Here is a 21,536-nt window from a genome sequence, read left to right as displayed (position 1 = left end):
TTTTACCTGCTTATATATTTCTTTTTTCTACTTGTTCTGATGAAACCATTAATCTAGAGCTATGAGAAGGTAGTCCACAGAGGTAGAAGACATTCAGTAAAGCATCTCTTCTTTTAAAGCTGTTATAAGTGCAACTTGTGCAATATATATAAAATCAATTTCTATTAAATTTTCTGATGTTGACTCTGAGGAACCGAAAAATGTGTTTTCTCCTTCAGAAAGTTAATCTATTAAGAGGTTTATTTTAAAAACTGATGCTAAAATGCTGACATGAATACCATTAAGCAATAGAAAGCGATATAGCTTAATGCTGAACTGTCATATTATCACAATGTAACACTGTTGTTTTTCTTTTATGGTTAAAACAAAGTAAGTCCAGCTAAACTCGGCTATAAAACTGCACAGATACAAAAAAAAAACAAAAAAACACTGAATTAAGCTGTCATTATTTGGAAATATCAGATACAAAATTCTGCAGAATCTGAAGATTTTTATCACCTTGTTTTATGTTTTATATACATACTTTTTAATTTAATACTTTTTTTTTCAATGACACAACACATTTTGATAGACAACATCGAAAAAGCTAAGTTTACAACTCGTTTCCCCCAAAAGATGACTTTATATTTAATGAAAACAGCCAGAAAGAACAACTTAAAGATATTTTTTAATCACCTTTACATATTAAAACTTTTCAGTCATTTGGCATTATTCACCAAAGTTATAAGATAAAATGAGAGGTTTCAAAAGTAAAATTCAGCTCCAAATCCACAAGGTGATTTGGAGAGATTGTGCAAAACATAGCAGGATATAACCTTGTAAAAATACTATAAAACCCAGAAACAATAACATGAGTAAAATGGGGTTGTAAGTAGTAGTGTCAGCCAAGATACAAAGGATTTCATCACTACTTATTTGGTATCCTCAAATAAAAAAAAAAGATTGTTATTTAGTTTTCAGAGCTCGATTTAAGGCTCTGCAATTAAAATGCTGAAGCTTATTACACAACATTCATAGGGCCATGTTAAAAAGTAAAGCTTCACATAAAAAAATCCATCAAAAATAGAAAGTATCTTTGCACTTTTCATGTCTTTTATGTGGACTCCTCAGTATTTAAGCTACAGTAAGCAAATAAATACACAAGGAACAGCTAGTCACAAGGGGAAATGTCTCATTCAGTTTGCATTCCTTTATGTTTAGCTGATGTTTTTAAACTCTAAATAAAAACAAAATGTAGTGCAAACTGCAAAAGCTAGATTCCACATTTTTGCACGACAGTATCAAATTATTCTCTTGTTCTACCTGTAAATCTACCCACTGGGTGTGATTTTACTTGTACCTCCTCATAAAAAATATGCCTCTTTTGTTTCCTTGTAATGGAAACTTAGGTGAAAGAGAAAACTCTTGTCAAAACTTGGAAAGCTCCAAAGAAGCAGAAACAATGGCAGGTTTATATAATTCCTGCAATAAGAGAGTGTTCTGTTTTTTTAAACAATGCAGTAAACTCCCATTCTCTTTCAGTCATCGTGGAGTCCAAGGGCCAACACTACAGGGAGCCCCACACCAAGGATGAGAGTGAGGCTCTCCAGGAGCCCCAGGTGTCTGGTCTGGTGGGTCACCACGTCATTGTGCTCCTGGCTGTTTGAGATGGGTTCTTCTATCCTGCTGTAGCTGACCTCAGGGAGGACGTGCACAGTGGCTACATAAAGGAAAGTCCCTGCTGAGAACAGCATCCCAACTCCTGTTGCAATAAGCTGGTCCTCAGAGGATTTTCCAGTCTGTGGAAAAATACAAACACAGATACAATTGGTTAAATCTGCAAAGCACAGTGTCACTAGATGTTGCTAATGTGTATTCTGTTACAGCGTGCAGAATGAAGTAAGTGCTGATAGCGACTACAGGCGCAGCAGCTGAGAAGGCCAGTAAATGTCCCTGAATGTACTTCTTCTCAAGGCCTGCATGCATCAGGAAGGAAACCAAACCAAAGGCAGCAGGAGCCTGAAGGCCAAAAAAACAAAACAAAAAAAAAACACAGATGTCATCCACTTATCCACTTTTTTTTTTTTTTTTTCTACATCTTTTTAAAATAACTACACAGCTTAATTAGTGATAGTTTCTCTCACCTTGTGCAGAATGACGGCAAAAAACACAATCACCTGTACAGTGACTTGGCCTGTGGCCACAGCAGCACCGAGAGCAAATCCATCAGCTGGAGACGAGAATGATCATTTTAATTGGCTATTAGCTTATAAAGTAAAAAAAAAAGTGGCCTGCGTTAAAATGGCTTTGATAGGGTGTGAAGTCAGATTTTAGCTCAAGGAAACTTATTTTAAGAGTCTGAAGTCAAGGCCTCTTGGCTTAAAAAAAAAAAAAAAAAAAAAAAAATCACACAGTGCATGAATCCTATGCTGAGTCACATGAGGGCATGAATATCCTGGATTTGTTGGGGATTTCTCATGCTTGTGTCCTATGAATCCTTATGCACTCACAGACAGAGAGCCCAGCATAAAAAAAACAAACAAAAAAACAGCTTAACAGCTTAAATTCCTTATGTAATATGTTAAGGTTTTTGTTTGTATAACTTCACAAGGCGTGAATAGTTTCTGAAGGTTCTGGATATTCAGGTGACATTTCATGAGACAACATACCAGCAGCATGGATAACCAGCCCCATGGTGGCTGTGATGTGAGCGTTGTTCGACATTTGTGTTGTTCGATCTGAAATCAGACGTGTTTAGATGATAAACAAAGTGATGGAAGGTTGGATCTAAAACATTGCTCCAACAGTGAGTTATTTAAACTTACCCTGCTTGGAAAAGTATCCCCCAATCTGATCAACAACAAACATGAAGGTGAACCCAAAGGTCAAAGCTATGCTGACATAAAACCGAGGCGGTGAGCTTCCATCGCTGGAAGATGCACTTTCTTCACTGGCGTTCGGTGCTAATGGAGAATCAGAGGATTCTGCAGACAAAAGATGGAGGGGGGGATCAAAGTGAGGAGAGAACAGCTCCAACTTCAATGGTTTGAAATGAAACATGCACATTTTAATGGGAGAGGATGGGCTGCATCATGTCACAGTTGTCAAAGCAACCAAAGACAAAGAAGGTAGAGGGATGGGAATCAGGTTGTAAAAAATTCAAACCTCTCCACGAATCCTCCAGTAAGCCCACACCCTCAGGTATAGTGATGGCCAGCGCGGTCCCACACAGTAGGCCTGCTCCCAGAATGGACACAAACTGCAGGCTTTTCTGTCAGGTTTGAAATTCAATACATCAGTTTAGGCTTTATTCGTAAAACCTATTAAGCCAGACCCAAAGATAAGCCATAGAAGCTGCTATTTGGACCCATGGTCGGGGGGCTTCAACAGTGTGGATCCCAGAACATTTTAGTACAGTTTCTCAAGTAGCTGTTTTAATACAAGAGTTTTTTGTATCTAAAACAATGAAATAACCCCGGTGTAATTGATTTAGTAGTTTAAACACATCAGGGACAGGAAATGCTAATGGTTGAACTAACCCTAACTTCAAAGGACTCCCAACTATACCTCATTTTTAAGTCAACCCCCAACAAGCAACAAGATTAATTAACCATTAAAACCTGAAATTTGATAAGACAAACCAGTTATGATATCATACATGAGTTTTTTTTTTTTATGTAAGAGCTTCAGGGGGGTGGGGCTAACACGTGAAGGGGTGTCCAGGCTGCAGCCATATGCTCTTGGCTCGTTTTGTTACCTTCAAAGAAACACGCAGTGTGCTCAAGAGGTTAATAAATGTCCCAGCACAGCAGCGGAGGTTCAAGTTCTGCTAAATATCAACTTTAAAAGATAAAAATGGAAGTGCCCCCAGGAGCTCTATTCCCTCACCATCTCAACAGCACCAACCCCATACTTACTTCTCATTTCACTTTACCAAATAAGACTATTTAATGCAGGTCCTAAGCATGAAATAAGGATAAAAACATTTAAATTACAGATTGCAATTCGACAAAAATAGCAAAAAAGCCAAGAGTAATTGATAACTTCCCAAGAGGGTATAAATTATGCTGTTTATCATTTAAAAAATGAAGTAAACACGTGTAAAGTTACTTATTATAATGTTATTCTGTTATTAAAGTGTAATAATTTACATTGTGTTTAAAATAGTGATATTTTCTATGTATACATATGGACAAAAACACAAGACAAACAAACTTGAATAGTCTTTCCTAATTCTACAATGATCTAGACCTTTATTTAAAATTCCACCAAATAATTATTACTCATACAATTAATTACAATTAAGCCCCTAATAAGAGCCCCTTTTTAACCTTTGACCGCCCCTGGACGAGCATCATCCCTATGAAGCGAGTTAAAAGATTAAAATATACTAGATCTATACTGATAGATCGACCTGTTGGTATTTTTTAAAAGAGGGAGTTAAAATAAAACTTACCACAGAGAGTTTGAACAACAGCGGAATGAATCCCAGCAGGAATGAGCCTATAAACATCGCCACAGATATAAAAGTAATAGTCAGCCCCTCGTCCATGGCGACGGCTGCTTCCTCCCAGGTCCTATCACCTTTTAGCTGAATCTCGTCTCATTTATTTATGTCAGGTTCTCCAGAAAGCTAAAAGGTCTCTCAAAGTTTCCTCGTTACTTCTTTTGTTTATGTTTCCACGTCGCACCTCTGTCTTCCTCCCTTTCCCCTGGAGAACCTCCCTCACAGCCAGCCTGAACCTGGCACGCTTTAGCTGTGCGCAATTGTACGGTTTATTACGGTACGTCTTATGAACTACTTTCAAATTAAAAGCTTCCTTTTGACACAGAGCCAATCAAAGCCAAATTATAATTCGAGCAAACTGAGATTATTTATAGTTTATATAAGAATGTTGATTCCAAAACGGGGACCCCTTTAACAAACAATAAAGCCGATGGATCATACGGAGAAAAATATAAAGGCCTGTGACAGTTCTGGTATTTCAAAGTCCACGATAAAATATTCATACAAATAAATAACATAATTGCAAAATAAAAAAATCCAGACAGAAAATACATTTTTCTTAATCATTTTGTTTCATAAAACTAATTAAACAAATCCACTAAACTTGGTGTAAGGGGAGGATAAACTATTTCTGGTAATGTATACCATTTATTGTTATATAACCTCCAAAGTAAGGCTGGGCAGATAAAAAAAAAAAAAAACAAAGCTTCTCAAGTAAATTTCCCTAAATATAACCAAACATCTAGAACGCCATTTGCAGGAGGTTTACAGTTGACAGAGCGATACTGAATTAATTTTCTTACAAGAATTGTATACATTCTAAATAGCCTATATAAATTATAAAACGTTTTTAAAATTATGAAAATGGTCAGACATCTTGGAAGTCTGCTTTTATTTTGAAGTAACAATAATACCGTAATAAAAGGTATTTGGGCAGTGTGAAAACCGGCTCCCAGCTGCGCATCAGGTTTTTTGAAGCTTTGTTGCCAGTATACTGGTATCACTGGGCTGTAACTAATAGAAATTGGGATAATAAAATTTTTTAGATAATACATAAAAAAAAGTTATCTATAAGAAAGAATATCATGTATTGCAGAAAAAAAAAATCACTTAATGAATTCCTGCCATTTATTTAAGCAATAATATGTGGGGAAAAAGATATAAAAATTACCTTTAATAGAGCTTAGAAAATAAATATGTTATTAGAAAACAATAGTATTTTTCTTCACAAAATATATAAACTAAAGTCAAGTTAGGCCAGCATCTGACTTATGAAAGGTAGGAACTATATATATATATATGTATATATCCGCTTTTAAAGCCAAGTTCTATTCAATGAGGTCTTTAAAGCTAAAAAAAAAAAAGTCATTTTTGAGCTCCAAAAACTGAATAACTGATCACAAAATGTATGGAAGAAAGGGTTTTATCCCTCAACATACATGTAGATCGCACCAGGAAATAGATGAACTGAGACTAATCAGCCAATGTTGATTAGATGAAGATTTATTGTTGAGAAAACTCCACAGCAGTATAGACATACACAACATCCTATATCTGCTGAACAGATGTGGTATTGGAGAGAATGATAAACCAAGTTAAAGGTTCAAATCCCCAATTGCTACTTCAACACAAAGAACTCGACAAAACAAAAACAGACATTTAAACTTTTTAGTGTGAAGAAACATTTTACCATCTTTTCTAAACATACAGTGGAAACATTAAGAGGGCAATCTGTTAGCTCGGCCTTTTACAATAAGCCATTCATTTCCAGTTTCTTTTCAACCATCTATAAAGAACACAGATAAAACAAATGATCAATTCGCACTGATGAAATGCCAAGACGCAGAACTAGACATACATGACTTTTGTTACAGTATAAAAATGGCCATTTCCTGATTAGCAAAAGAAAACATTCAGATATTCATTAATTATTTTGTATTTATCCAACAGAGACTATATTCAGCACTAAAACACAGAAGCTGAGATTCCAAACATCTCCCTCACAATGTGACGTTGTTTGTTACCCTGACAGGACACATTCAGAGGTTTTTCCAGTTATCTAAGATTTAAAGCAGCTCATCCAATCATGACAACAGAGGCAGCAGGTAAAAGCAGTAGTGTCAGTTCTAGAGTCGTCCTCAAAACCTCCATATGCAAAGTAATGGTGCTAACAACCCCATGGAAGAAGTAACTGCATGCTCCTCTGCATCAGTCATATCAGTGAGAAAGAACATTCTATTGATATAAAATATTAGTGCATAATATTCAACAGTGATTGATTAGTTGTTGTTTTTTTTTTTGCATTAGTTAGTTTCTTTTAAAAAAGTAAAAAAAAATTCAAAAGATCCTGAGAAACTGCATGGGCACTAGGGTTTGATATAATTTGTTACATAGCATTTGATGTTTGGTTAGAATCCAGAAGCTACTTCTGCTAGCTGAGGCTAATCATGAATGTGTTAACTATTCAAGATGGAAGGTATTTAGCATGAAGACATCCCTGTAGCAGAGATATCAGTGTGTGATGAACTACCAAATGATTTCCCCTCAGCTCCAGAAGCAGACATGACATCATATTCTGCCTTTATAATTACATTCCTTTCATGGTACGGAAGAGAAAAAGGGAAACATCTTCCACCTGTCCATCCAGTGTTAGAGCTCAACACTTCTGCAGCCAAGAACCAAAATCTGACATGTTACTGCAAAAAATTTGTTTGAATTAATCTACTCGGCTGCTGTAGAAACTGGGGGCAACAAGAACTTTGTGCATCCGACCTAGTATAGGTCAGTAGTGTACATACAGTAATAATTTTTTATGCGTTGAATCTGGAATCATTTAAAAAGTAATAACTTCAATGAAACTTAAAAACATGCATTGAGAGAATAAGGTTAACTTCATCAAGTATTTTCTCTAAAACATAAAAGTGCATAAATGTTCCTTAGAGTTGAGGAGCTTAATGTCACTTTAGCCATTTTGGACAAGTGTTAAAGATTGTTGCTTTGAAACACCAATTGATGTCCGACTTTTAACCGCCTGACCTTAAGATTAAATGAGTTGGGATTATGAGGAACTGAAAAAGCTCAAGAATAATAATTGGAAGATTCTGAAACATCAGTGTTACTGTCTTAATAGGGAATAGACCGATATCAAACGCTTCCAAAGGGACTGAAGTCAAATTATAATCACCAGATGTATGTTTGGAGGCATCATGGCAAAGCTTTGAAACATTAGAACTTTGTGCCAATTATAAAACACGATGGTGGCAGCATCATGCCAAGAAGCTGTTTCACTTCTAGTAATAGCAGCAAAATGCAACTGGGTATAGAAAAAATAAAGACTATGATTGAATAATTTAGCTTCAGCTCGAATTAACACCCTGGTGGCGGAAATTTGGGCACATTTATGTGCAAAGGGAAATGACCTCCACCTCACATGGAGTGGATACAGTAAGAAATAAAGCTTGTGAACAGTTCCAGTACTTCATGCCAATAAGTCTGCTTTGTAAGATATGATGAAAAAAGGATAAAACATTAATAGGACGAAAGTTAATACCAGAAAATCTTTTAACGCCTAAAGAAAATTAGTGGTTTCTGTACAGGCTGCTTAGAGACATGCATTTAAGTGTCACTTGTGGAAATGTATCTGCATATTTTATTTAAGTCTGTTTAGTTTGCATTATATCAAAAAGCTTGTGCACCCTGTCATATCTTTAAACGTTTTTAAAGTAGTTTGTTGTGTAATTATAACATCTGACAGGCACAGAGATTTAAAAAAGTGTGAAAAAAAATAAATGGAAATTAAGGATGTGTAGGAAATTCATATAGCCAATTGAAGAACTATTAGCAGGTCATCTAAACTTGATGTTTTTTTTTATCTAAACCTCTACGTCAAGCTGTAAACATTCACAATAAGATTTAAATGAAAACATTTCATTAGGAAGTATTCATACTGTGATCTAAAAAAACATCGCCTCTGAGCAACATTCTCAGCTTTCAGTTCGGTTGGAGCAGCTGGGCGAGAGTTTTCCACAAGTGGTAACATCAGCAGCAGAGGTCCGACACAGCAGCAGGTCCTTAAAAGGCTCAGAGGCAGAGGGAAAGCACTGCAACAGTGTGGTGTGCTATGAGATCAATTAAATACCGTATTCCACAGTTTAAAGTTGCACCAGATTGGATAGTATTTCAAAAAAATATTCTGCTTGCAATAAATATAAAAAAGGCTACTTTAGTTATGTAGATGTAGTGTCAGAGCTTCCAGGAGTGTTAGTAGCACATTTCTCATCTTTATAAACTTCTATGGATTTGGAAAAAAACAGTTTAAGTCCATTACTAGAGCTCAAATTAATCAGCTGACATTAGTAGGCTGCTTATTCATGGAAGCATCTAATGCTGACAGACAAAGCTTTATTAAAAAAAAGCTGCTCCATCTTTTGAATTTGCATGCCATGATGCAGTACCTCAGAGAAACTTGAGCTTTCCAGTTTTTTTTCTTCAAGTGCAAAAAGTTAAGAAAAAAAGAGAGCTTCTCTCCCCAAAAAAAGGCACCAAGTCTTCCTTTGTGCATCAGAGTCTTCTTTCATCAATCTGCACTGCTCAGTCTCGTTTTTCCGCTTGTTAGATTTTCTCTTCAGGTACACGGTAATATAACGAGACCCAATGAAGAAAACGTCCTTCAAAGCAACCTTTTAACCTTTAGTAGACGATGTGCTTATATTAGTTAGGATAAGTTCCCTCAATGGAGGCTTTGATGCTTTGGTGAACTGCTGGTCCAGTTCCATGTTAGTTTCACACATTGAGTGCACTCATCAAGTTTTACTTGGTGCCTGTCTTCCTCTCCCAGACTGCCTCAGTGCCGCACCTCGTTCTCAATGAGGCTGTCCTCCCCAGACTGGAAGTCAGCGGTCAGGTTGTTATCAGTCTGGATAATTTCCTCATCCTGTGAGGAGCCCTGCCCATCGTCCTCTCCGCTGCCTGATGCAGCCTCCTCTGATTGGAGATCTTGAAGTACCTGACATATGTACATTTGCTGTGGGGGAGAAAACAAAATAAGAGTGTTAATTATCTATAACAGCACAAATGTATTCATCACAAACAGGCTTATTTATTTAGAGTTCTGTATGTCTTTATATTAAACTGTATACAGTAATTACCGTCTATGTTTCCTGGGTATTACCAACTGACTGGGTTCTAAAAGCAGCACACTCTCCTCTAAAACTCTGTAATGAGTTGGAACGAGTCTAGATACAAACCATGTTTTTTATTGATAACCATGATCTACCAAACCAACCTACCACTCAGAAACTGTCCCCATTCTCTGGTTGGATGCCCATCAGCACTTTTCTGTTACTTTCAGTATTTCTTTATAACAGGAAGCACTAGTGGACCTGTTCTATATTTTTTGTAGTTTTGTAGATTTTAAAAACTTTATTGGTAAATTATGTAGGAAAACAAGTATTCGGTCAATAATAAAAGTTCAACTCAATATTTTGTTGCCTTATCTTCTTTCTGACTGACAGGTTGAACATTTCCTGTCAGTCTTCCCCAGGTTTGCTCACACGGTAGCTGCTTTTTTGGTCCATTCTTCTATTCTCCTCTAAAGTTTGGATGACTTGAGACTTTTTATTGGTTAACACAAAGTTTCAACTCCCTCCACAGATTTTCAATAGAGTTGAGGTCTGGAGGCTGGCGACTCCATTGTCGAAGCAGTGTGATTGGGATCACTGTTGTGGTGGAAGATCCAGCAAGGTTACTGATAGAAGGAAGATTTCTCTTAAAATGAACTATAAATTATCCGGTTCATTCTTCAGATAAACGGATCCTTAGCCATCCTGTCTTCTTTGCATGAAAACAGCCCCAAAGCATGATGTTTCCACCCCCATGTATGGTGTTCTTGGGATACCAACTCAGCCTCCTTTGTCCTCCAAATCCCAAGAGGAGAGTTTGTTTTTCCATAAGTTCTATTTTGGTTTCATCTTTCGCCATGAAATTCTTCCAATCCTCCATCACCATCCATATGTTCTCTGACAGACTTCAGACAGACCTTGGCACAGCAGGATGAGAGTCCCTCTGGGCGTAGTGTGTTAACGATGGTGGCCTTTGTTACTTTGGTCCCAGCTCTCTGCAGGTCCTTCATCTCCCTCCATTTAGTTTTGGGGTTTTTCTTCTCATTATCATTTTGACCCAGTGGGGTGAGATCTTGTGTAGGTACCCAATGCCTAGTTTATTTTATCAATGGTCTTGTATGTCTTCTATTTTCATATAATTGCTCCCATAGTTTATGTCTTCACTTCTACCTGCCTAAATATTGAAGAGTCACTCTTCCCAGCCTGCCAGGTCTACAGTTGTCTTCCTGGTGTCCTTCTACAGCTCTGGTCTTTGCCAAAGTTGAGTTTGGAGGCTGACTGTTATTGGTGTCTTTATACAGATAACAAATTCAACTTGGTGCCATTAATAAAGGAAACGGGTAGAAGACAGAGGCGCTTCTTAAAGAAGAAGTCACAGATTTGTGAGGGCCTGTCATCTTGCTTGTTTACCACAATTTACTAATAAATTACCAAGAAACCGTACATTACAATTTAATTTTGTCTCTCTTAGCTAAAGGGTTTCTATAATTAAAATTAAAGACTTGTAATCTTTCTAAATAGGAGAACTTACAAAATCAGTTGCTGACTAAATACGTTTCAGCCCCATTGTATACCATAAAGATTTTCTTTTTTGTGTTTCCTCTTTTTTGTACAGAAGATTGTCACCGTCTTTCATATTTAAGTTTCTAAGTTTAATTGATATAGTATAAGAAATAAACTAAATCATTTCTTGATGTTGTTTACAGTCTACTTCCTTGGATTTTAACCTCCAGACTGAGTACCTACATAAGCTTAAAGCTGATTAAGCCATAGTTTTAAGTCAAGGAAGAAGAAACAAGAACGTGCTCCTACCGTTGTGATGTGGCGCTCTAAACGTGCGCTCTCCACCTCGTCCATCTCCTGATCAATCTGAAGAGGAAAAGAGACATTCACCATAGGCAGATGTAAATATTGTCATTTGAAAGTAATCAAAGGAGGCATTAAAGGAAAGTAAGCAAACCTTGTAGTTGTGAGCACTTAAGTATTTAAAATGCCCAAAGCAGACATGAGAAAGGCAAATGATGATTGTGGTAATCAAAACCACAAAAGTAAACATGGATGTTGCAGAAGTAAACCCTGGAGAGGAACAGAAGAGAAAACATTTATTCAATGGGTTATCACATTTATTTTAGCTTTTAAAATAAAGTGGGGAGAGTATTTGTGTTTAATGACTAATTATGTGACCAGTAGAGGGAGCTGTGCCCTTACCAGCGCGAACAGTGAAAAAGAACAGAAGCCAAAAGAGACAGAGAATGGGAGCCGCCACCACTTGGTTAACAGCTCCATAATGGATCTTCTTGTCCAGTTTTGATGGTAGATAGGCGTAGTACATGTTGTATCTGTCTGCCAGGTGTTTCAGCAGCATGTACATCAGTCCTGCACAGGCCGAAAGAGAAAGAAATCAGCAGGTCTAATCCAATTAGTCCTGTAGATAAGCCTCTGGATGCAGAACAGAACCACTGCAAGTTGCCTGTCCTGTGCATGGCTAACCTCCGGCCATCTTATCCGTGCACTCTATTTATGGCAAAAAAGACTAACCAGGCAGTAGGACTCACCAAAAGGGACAATTATTGGGCAGGTGATGCTGTAGGTCATGACCACAGTAAAGACACACATCATCCAAGCATAAGCCGCTCCAAACTGGAACTCATAAGCTTGATGCTAAAGAAAAAAAAAAAAAAAAAACAGTTTAATACGTTTTATTTTACGCAGAAACATAATTATAACAATAACTGTTCCGATCTCCTTACAAGACTGATTAATGCAATGTTTTCAGTCTCTAACTAACTTTTGGTGTTTGGGATCATGAGGTGAAGACTTACCTTCTTGACATTCCTCCTCTCAGCTGCAGAGCGAGCCAGGGACAGTCGGATCATGTACATAAGCAATCCAGGAATCCTCAACAGGTCATTAGCATTACCAATGAAAGCAGAAGCAATGACATAGTTGACAAAGAAAGCTCCATTGTCAGGGAGGAACACACACCTAAGAAAATAAAACAGAAGATAAGAACAAAGGTTTAACCTCTAAGCATAATTTTCACAGAGAAACAGTGCAGCCACATAACAGTGATTGGTAAAGCAGCCAAGCAGGAGTAGCATTTCTTTATTATACTTTTACCAAAGTACAGTTGGGAAGCAGTCATCCATAAAAATACTTTAAAAGAAAAAGCTGAAAAACATTTGGCTACTCAAGTAGGTAGTAACTCTTTGATCCAAACATACAATTTAATCTTTGTGAAAGTTAATTAATCAGGCAGACGACAATATGAAATGATGTGCAAACTACCATTTCAAAAAGATATAGTTAAGAAATAAGTTGAGATAACTAGCATCATTACAAGCTAGAGTCCAGAAGAAAAAAAAAAAAAACATTTCTGAACTCAATAATACACATGTTGGAACAGCACAAATTACTTCTGGTGACAATATCTACTGTTTACTGTATGTTCACTTGACCTAAAAAGGGCACAAGAGTCTCAGGAGATGGAAAATCCCATTAGAACATGAGAGAATTCTTAATTTAACACAGCTATTTATTACTGGTGCTTTAATTGCTCTTCGTTAAGCAAAGCTTCACAAGCTGGTTGGAATATCCAGAAACTGGACAGAAATGTAGTTATGATACATGCTTGACCAACATTTTAAGATTAATTAAAAAAGTTTAAAAAAAATGGTATTTAACACTAATGAATGCTAAAAAGTAGAGCTTCATGATGGTTGAGCGCTAAATAGGAACAAGTGGCTCCCATTTTTATTACAGTTTTTATAACAGCTAATCATGAGTTGACGAGTGCAGCCTTTAAAAACAAAATCTGGGCAAACATGTGGATTCTATGTCATTTTCAGCAGTGTTGATACAATACCTACTGTTATCAACGGCAATAAAGCTGACTGACTTTGAACGTGGGAGTTTTGCTGAAATGTAAAAGCAAGGCCTCTTATATTGTGCAATATCTGCTGAAGTTTGTTCCTAAGGGTCATGGAACAAAAATGTCACTGGCCACAGAATTCGATTGGTTGTAATTCAGGCACAAATTAAGGACATTACAGGTGTTAACAACAGCATAATACCCATTAAATGGCTTGAAAGGGGTTCATAAAAAAAGAAAAAATACTTTTTTGAAAGACTTGGCCATTTGAACATTCAAATGAGCACCAATTTAAAGGTGAAAGGAAGTTTTAATTAACATTAAAGGATGGCTTCCACATTACCAGTGCGTACCAGATCTTATGTTACACTATATGATTAGCTGAACGTTGCCACGATGAGGTAAAGCCCCGTGGCTGCCTGGAGAACAATAACATAATGCAGCATTCATGTGCCGAGATAAGAGAATCTGTAGTATTAGTGTGTCTAACGACTGATGATTCCGAATCATGATTTGGATCAATGAAACTGCAGATATTGCAGAGGTGGCAAACAACAGTTAACTAGGAGGAGATGCTGCTGCAATCATCCCATATGACTAAATCTTAAGGGGACTTGTCTTAGCACTAATTAAAGCCATTACACACTTGGAGCAACTTTTTGACTAGCATCATGGAAACACTTGCATCAAACATACCTGAATGCCTGTTTGGTGTAATAAACAATACTGGAGCCTCCATTACCGAGTCCTACAGTTAATTTTAGTTAGATAGTTTAAAAAAAACAAAGTCTGCTCCAAACTCTTTTAGTCTGACCCCTTTTCTCTGTACTTTGAGCCATTTTAAGATCCAGAGGTCACATATGTACATTTCCAATGGTCTTTTTTGGATTTTTAATTAGGACTGTAAAAGTCCCACATACAAGTTTGGACTTCCAAGGAAACAGCATAAATGAACTCCCTACTTACTCAAATCTCACTTTAGCATTATCCAGGAAACTTTTGTCAAAAAGCCAACGGAAGAAAAAATCCAAACTGCAAAAATAATTGAAAGGTGTTAATGTTAAACATTACAATGTTTTACAAAAAATACGTCATATAACATTTCAATATTGTTACAAAGCAAAAATGAAAATAAAATGCAACACCTTGAGAGTCCAAGAGAGGGCAGCAACAGGACCATGAAGATCAAGAAGGTGTAGCATTTATGCATTGTGGTTCTGTTCTCTCCTGACCTGTGATCCCAGATAAACTCACACATGTTAAACATCAAGCTTTTAAGATATAAATAGACAACAGGAGTACTAAATATTCAACATACCGGGTCCAGTGGGCTTCGAAAAAGGCAGAGTAGTAAACAATGGTAGGAAGCAAGGCAGAGAAAGACCACAGGAGGATTGTGGGTAAGAACTGGGTTATGATGGGATTCTAGAATTAAAAAAAAGTCGAATATCAGTTTATTTGCCCGACATTTACAAACTGGCAGATCATTGCCTCCAGTTTCCACAAGTCATGACCCAATAAAATTGGCCTGATTCAGCAACGTGCTGAAGGGCTGTTTCACAAGAAAATCGTGAATCATCTGAAAACAAAATGTTTAACACAAACCTGACAAGATTTATGCTACCTTAAATTGGATTATTTTAGGGACAATTTGGCATTTACAAGAGATTTTTGTAAACATGCCCAAGTTTACCATCAATATACTTTGGACATATGGGTGCAGAACAATTGCATGGTCTTGTTATATTATTTCTTTTTCAACAATTAGCAATTTCAACTTTTTTGGCATCTAGACAAACTTAGATTAGTGTATGATCTGATCTGATACTACTTCTATATTAGAAAAAGTTTACAGTATCAAAACAATTAAGTTTACCCTAGCTGCAGCAGTCAAGAGGCCCTTCCCTGCTGGAAAAAGCCTCGTCTACTGTATCTAAGCTGTACTGAATGCAAGGGGTAAAAGGTTGACTTAGTTGGCTTAGCATTTTAGAAAATAAAATCAAACCTTTTAAATTTGACAAACATTTTTTTGGCACTGGGCAAAGGAAAGTACTAAGATATCAGTATTTGTACTCAGAAAAAGACTGGTGTTGAAACATCCCTAAAGATCCTTTAAAATGGTTTATGATTAGTAATACAAAACATTAGGGTTTAGTTCTAAAGACAGATGTTAAAGGACCTAAAAGCCAAAAACATTGAATTTTTTTTTTTAAACTTTACATGAGTATGGGGGGGTTTCTGTTAGCAGCTCAAAAACTAAATAAATGAAGTTGTTTGTGGCAAACAAAACAAAGTGCATGGTTAGAAACTAAATCTATCAAAGATAATTTAATTCTATAAACCTAATAAATATGGATCAAACTTTTTTTTAATAATCATTTTACTTTAGTTTTACCTTTCCACGAATTACCCAAACTTTAGAAATGACCAAATTAAATGAATAAATGAATTAACATTTCCAGATTTGGAGATTCTTACTTACTCGTAAGTTCTCCACTGGTTTGGTGACATTAAACTTGTCCATGGTGGAGATGATGATGGTTGGGGTGGTCAAAAAGAATAAGAGGAGAAAGAGGACACAGTTGATAACAAAGCAGCGGAGCCACCATTTGATTCCTCCCACTGACAGGTGCTCCCTGTGGGAAAAGAGATCACACAGCGGTGAGAAACACATGGTGTGATATCCTGCAGAAATGGACACAGCTGCCCAGAAAACTAATATCTCAGTTAAAAAAAGCAAAACATATCAAAGACAAAGAGTTTTTTTTTACAAAAAAGTCTTACACATTTAGTAGTTTGACATTGAAAGAATTGCTTCCTATTAAGCATATTAATTAATCATATTCAAATATTGTTTTTAGTATGTGACTGAGAGTTTGTTCTCACCAGTAGACGTTTTGTGGATGGGGGGCATAGGTGACGGTCCAGTTGTGTGTCTGCAGCCTGGGGCTGAACTGAGAGGCCTGGCTTTCACGGCGACAATCGCAACCTTGACACTTGCAAGCATTAAAGTCCTTTAAAATTCTGAGAGAGAAAACATGAAAATAAAAAACTAGAAGAAAAAAGTAAACATGTTACAGGAAAAAAACAAAACAAATTTTACCAGCTCAGAGACCAAACAAGCCTTTTTTCCATTGCCATTAGAAAGCCCACATACCATTTCCATGCACATTTACCCAGGTAAATCTATATCAAATGGTTGAGCTTTGGGTCCTTAAGGCAGGTCAGTGGTGGCTGCTTAGTGGTGGTCAGTCTGTCATTACCCACCAATTAAAGTTTATTAGATTTTAGTTTGTAGATGTTTTTAAGTGGGGATGTACACCTTAAAACTTCACCTGTGTAGTCAGTTGATCAAGATTATGATTTTACTTTTAATATGTTTATAGAGTGGTGGAGACCCTCTCATATAAGCTAATCTGGTGGCAGTAGTAGTAAGCTGTATAACCCAGCCAGGGGCTCAGGGATTTCCTTCCCGCTTTACTTCACTGTAATGAATATAAAAAATTCATGAGATAAATTTGTATACATTTTTTAATGAGGTAAAATTGTCAATGCTGGGATATAAAATGTAGTGTTGTGCCAGTTTAGGTTAATATAGGTATTAAACTGTTCTGACATAGTTTTAAGAAAATTGTTTGAATTAATGGAGCAGTGACATGGCAGAGCTCTTTCACTTTTCCTTGTAGAAAAAGGAACTGTATTTATTTTCTGTAGACTGGCTTTTCATGGAAAAAAAAAGGGCTTTTAATGGGAAAACGCTAATGAATTACCCAGGATTTCTATTACCTGGTTAACACCGATCCTGGGGCTTTCGTAAATTGACTTACCTTTCAGTTGTGGTTTCATTTTGAAAGGTGACAAAGGCCATTCCTAAAGGCTTCTTATTAACTCTCTCTCTCTCTTTCCTGTATTCATCTCTCAGTTTTGACTCCAGTTTGGTGTAATAACTCACAGCTTCTTCCTATAGAATTAGAAACAGACATCTGTTACAGTAAATAAGAATATCATCAACAGTCTTCAGTCATCTACCACAAAGCTTTAGAGAAAAATCATGCTTCCCTGTGCTGAAGAGATTTGTGGAGCTGTTGTTCAGGATATTCTGAGCAAGACTTGCCCACAATCTTAAGAGTACCAATAGCTGCTTTTATATTCATGGTGGTATTCAAACCACCAAGCTTTATTGGGGAAAACTTGGACGTTTACAAAGCCAGAAGCTGATCACCTGTGCAACTCTAATAAAAAAAGTTCAACTAAATATTCTATAGTATAGCCTTTTTTGAAAACTCTCCAGGTTTGCTCAATACACCTGAAACATAGAAAATTTGGCCTTTTGTTTCAGGTCTGTTGGAACAGGATGTATGCAAAAGCTGCAGGGCAGTTAGCTGGACATTCTCCCAGTCCTCTTCTGAATCATTCAAGTGGCTCTCTGATAAAACTGCAGACAAGCCTTGACATGTGCTGGATTGAACAGGGAGACGCACCCAGCCCGGCAGGTTGGGAGTCCCTCTGGGCGTAGTGCGTTACTGATGGTGGCCTTTGTTACTTTGGTCCCAGCTCTCTGAAGGTCATTCATCAGCTCTTCCATGTCGTTCATGGGTTTTTTCTCTCTTTATAATTTTTGACCCCATAGGATGAGATCTCCAGATTATCAATGGTCTATTATTTCTTCTATTTTCTTAAAATTGTTCCCACAGTTGACTCATTCACACCAACCTGCCTGCCTATTAAAGATTTACACTTCCCAGCCTGGTTCAGGTCTACAGTTGTTATCTGTGTTTCTTTTAAAAGCTCTGATCATTGTTAAGGTTGATGCTGGAGTTTGGATTCTGAGTCTGTGGAGAGGTTTTTTATACAGATAACAAGTTAAAACAAGTTCCGTTAATTCAGGTAACGTGTGGAGAACAGATGAGCTTCTTAAAGAAGCTGTTAGGGGTCTCTAAGGGCCAGACGTCTTCCTTGTTTTTCACCACAATTACAAATAAATTCTTTAAAAATCCTACAATTTGATTAGCTTGATTATTTTTTTTTTCTTAATCACTGTGCCTCAAATAGTTCAAGTACCCTATGGTGAAAATTACAGAGCTCTGATCTTTCTAAGTTTCTATGTATGAGAAACTTTCAGTGGTTGAATAAATACTTTTTGCCCAATATGAAAATATGAAAAAAAAGAAAAAGTAGAAGTAATGTATCCAACAGATTAGTTTTACTTAGACATTTTTCTTTGAACAGAAAAATGTGTTTCTTACCTGTTCACAGCCTTTAATGACACAACAGCAAAGGTGTCCACAAGGCTTGGGGTTAACCATAGTTATACTATCGTCCTTTTCCTGCAAGGCCAGAAAGAATTTCTTGCTGCGCTCTGCCTTCTTCCTGAATAAAAATAACACAACAGCCATGTCAGACAGAGGAAGAGCTATTTCTGTCAGGGGAGGAATAAGAAACATTTATGAAATGCAACTCAAAAAGCTGTTACTATCCATTACCTTTCAGTATTGAGGTTAATCAGCTTCACCACATCATAACAGATTCTAGCTTCTATCACAGTGCAGTTTTCATATGCTTGCCTGAGAAAAGACGCAATGAGAATGAAAAGATTAAGTATAAAAGACGTACAAACTTATAAAAATACAATTATTTACATTTGCCCAACAAAACATAATCAATAACTCTCACAAATAACATCCCCTATCTAAAATAATCTTTAACTACATGATCAGTTATGTAGGACAGTAACAATAACCTCTTCAGACCAACCTGACACATGACTCTTGTAATTCTACTCATCTGATTTCTGTTATGGACAATTCCACATATAGGCTGGACATTGTCTTATCCAGACACAGGAATGGGGGTAGAACAGCCATTTTAACAAGAAAAAGCATGTCTCTCATACATCTTAATATGGCTACTACTCTTATTATGTCCATACTAACATATCAACTGATTTAACATGTCCAAGGCCAGTTATAAACTATAGCTCTTAAGGTTTTCCACATTTATTGTTACAACCACGACCTTCAATGTATTTACTGGAATATGATACCTGTAGTCATTTATAACTCATAAATTGAATGCCTTTAAATGTTACCTAATTGGTAAACCAAGTCCTCCTATGTGTAGCTTTCAAACACAGTATGAATCTGGCTGTTTTGTTAAGGCTTCAAAAGCAGGCTTAGGTTATAAAACAGTGTCCCTATGTTTTAAAATATTACCCTACGCAGTTCAGTTATTGATCTAAAAGGGTAAGAGTGTGACACAGTTGCTAACACATCAAAACATGTCACAGCACATAAACTGACTAGGCTAAGAAAGGAAAGCATTGATTGAAGATCAGCCAAGTAGCTCAGAGTTACTGAGAAAATGGTGCATCTCAGGTATGCACAACTGCTGACACGAAAACTGCATACCAAAAATCTGCCCTCTACGGATGAGCGACAGGGTGACAGTCATTGTTGGAAGAAAGCCATATTCAGGCCTGTTTGCAGTCTGCTACAAGCCATGTAGGGAATACAGTAAAATAAATACAGAAAGATACTCCTTTGCTGGTTTATAAAAAAGTGTTTGTGGAGTAAACGAAGCATCATTATTTACAGACCATCACTGTGATTAATAATGGTGGTGGCGGCATCATTCTGTGGGGATGTCTTTTTTCAGACGGTAGACAAAAGCTTGTCAAATGTTGGACGTATAAAAGCAAATCTGAAAAAACAAAACTAGCTACTAACACATTTTATATCAAAGTATACAACAGAATGGTCTCGTCCAATGAAGAGAACCTAAAACTAGGTGAAAATCTACAGACACCACAATGACCATGACCATTTAAGGTCTGGGATAATTACTTCTGAGGAAGAGCAGAAGGTGCGAATCTCACAATGGGACATTAAAACAAATTAAGACAGATTAATCAAGGCTCTCAATCCAGATTGACTGAGCAGAAACTTCTGTTGATATGCAGCAGTTGCATCATTTCTCACATTTAAAACACTCATTTGAATTTGCAAAGTGAGGAGATGTTAACAGTCAAAGCAGCTAAAACAACTCACTCAAAGTGTAGCTTTATCTCCCTCTCTTCTGCATATTTTGATATCCCGTTAATAAACAAAGTACGTTTCACCTAAAGGAAAGAGAAAACAACACAGAAGTAAATACCAACGACACCTGAGATATTATTACAGAAAGTAGAGAATCTCCAAATTTAACGATCCATACCAAATCATCCTCTTTGTAGCGCATCTTTGACGTGTGCCGTCTCATGCTGTACACCGTTAATAATAGGTAGAGAAATGCAAAGGTAGTGTGCAACCATAGTAGTTTAGTGCTGTAGCAAAAACAAGAGCAGAACATTTTATAATTAAAAATCCACAAAATGCAGTTTAAATAAATGAATGGATTACATGAGAGAGAGAGACTTACTGAGTGTCTAGATTTGCTATAGTGGTTCGCCCAAAATTAGATGGAGAGTTTTCTATTAAAATGAGAGAGGAACAAAAAAAAGGCAAGCAGTTTATAACAGCTGTGGTTGTATAATTAAAATACTAATATTCCTCAAAGACAGATGTATAATTCACAACCTAAACAGAAATAAAAGCTGATTTATCATCAATTGAGTCTTTTTCACTTCACTTAAAAAAAAAATAAATGTCAGCAGCCATTAATAGCCGTTTTCAATGTGAAACTAAAAACAAGTAGAAAAGCAGCAGCACATAGCAGCTGTTACAAGAAAAGTCAAAAGAGAAAAATGAAACATGGAATACGGTTTTATTACTAGTGCTATAGCCTTAAAGATAACAGGTGCAAAATATAATTGTCACACATTTAATTATTTACCGTACACATCTGACCTCCTGTGCATAAAAAGTTAAATTATAATAAAGACTTGCTGCATTACTCTATAAATGGGGGAAAAATATGAGAGGGGTCTGGCTGTAGACCTGCACTGTGAGGTCTCCTGCGCTGTTTGCACAGGAAGTTATTTGAAAGACTTTCAAAGTAAAAGCAAAGTTGATTCAAAGCCTTTCTAAAGTAAAAGCTAGCATTAATAAACTTCAAGTGAAGC

General features: G+C 36.7%; 2 protein-coding genes across 5 annotated transcripts in view; both read right to left on the bottom strand.

The window, feature by feature from the left end:
- Nucleotides 1–648: 648 nt before the first annotated feature.
- Nucleotides 649–4,751, bottom strand: LOC119797816 (zinc transporter ZIP9). Its single transcript, XM_038307035.1, has 7 exons — nt 4,436–4,751; nt 3,145–3,250; nt 2,805–2,963; nt 2,649–2,717; nt 2,124–2,209; nt 1,864–1,998; nt 649–1,778 (listed from the first exon to the last, which is right to left on the bottom strand). The coding sequence occupies exons 1-7, from the start codon at nt 4,529–4,531 to the stop codon at nt 1,518–1,520; spliced, it is 912 nt and encodes a 303-aa protein (XP_038162963.1). The 5' UTR covers nt 4,532–4,751; the 3' UTR covers nt 649–1,517.
- A 1,222-nt stretch (nt 4,752–5,973) lies between these two features.
- Nucleotides 5,974–21,536, bottom strand: part of LOC119797756 (CSC1-like protein 2) — a 31,980-nt gene continuing 16,417 nt past the window's right edge. For 3 of the 4 annotated variants that reach the window (XM_038306976.1, XM_038306967.1, XM_038306983.1), the window contains 17 exons: nt 20,894–20,945; nt 20,690–20,798; nt 20,524–20,594; nt 18,961–19,041; nt 18,724–18,847; nt 17,305–17,438; nt 16,364–16,501; nt 15,960–16,113; nt 14,796–14,902; nt 14,623–14,709; nt 14,444–14,509; nt 12,429–12,591; nt 12,162–12,267; nt 11,815–11,982; nt 11,567–11,682; nt 11,419–11,475; nt 5,974–9,509 (listed from right to left, as the gene is read on the bottom strand). In XM_038306976.1, the coding sequence (XP_038162904.1) occupies nt 9,330–9,509; nt 11,419–11,475; nt 11,567–11,682; nt 11,815–11,982; nt 12,162–12,267; nt 12,429–12,591; nt 14,444–14,509; nt 14,623–14,709; nt 14,796–14,902; nt 15,960–16,113; nt 16,364–16,501; nt 17,305–17,438; nt 18,724–18,847; nt 18,961–19,041; nt 20,524–20,594; nt 20,690–20,798; nt 20,894–20,945 (1,913 nt within the window). In that variant the 3' untranslated portion in view covers nt 5,974–9,329. Of the gene's footprint in view, nt 9,511–11,418; nt 11,476–11,566; nt 11,683–11,814; nt 11,983–12,161; nt 12,268–12,428; nt 12,592–14,443; nt 14,510–14,622; nt 14,710–14,795; nt 14,903–15,959; nt 16,114–16,363; nt 16,502–17,304; nt 17,439–18,723; nt 18,848–18,960; nt 19,042–20,523; nt 20,595–20,689; nt 20,799–20,893; nt 20,946–21,536 lie in introns of all 4 variants that reach the window. The other variant, XM_038306971.1, reaches the window with a different exon arrangement.

The sequence above is a fragment of the Cyprinodon tularosa genome, unplaced genomic scaffold, assembly GCF_016077235.1.
Source record: "Cyprinodon tularosa strain WSP-4 unplaced genomic scaffold, ASM1607723v1 ctg116, whole genome shotgun sequence".
Lineage (NCBI taxonomy): Eukaryota > Metazoa > Chordata > Actinopteri > Cyprinodontiformes > Cyprinodontidae > Cyprinodon > Cyprinodon tularosa.
The sequence above is the reverse complement of the archived record's forward strand: the minus strand, read 5'-3'. Positions and strand labels throughout refer to the sequence as shown.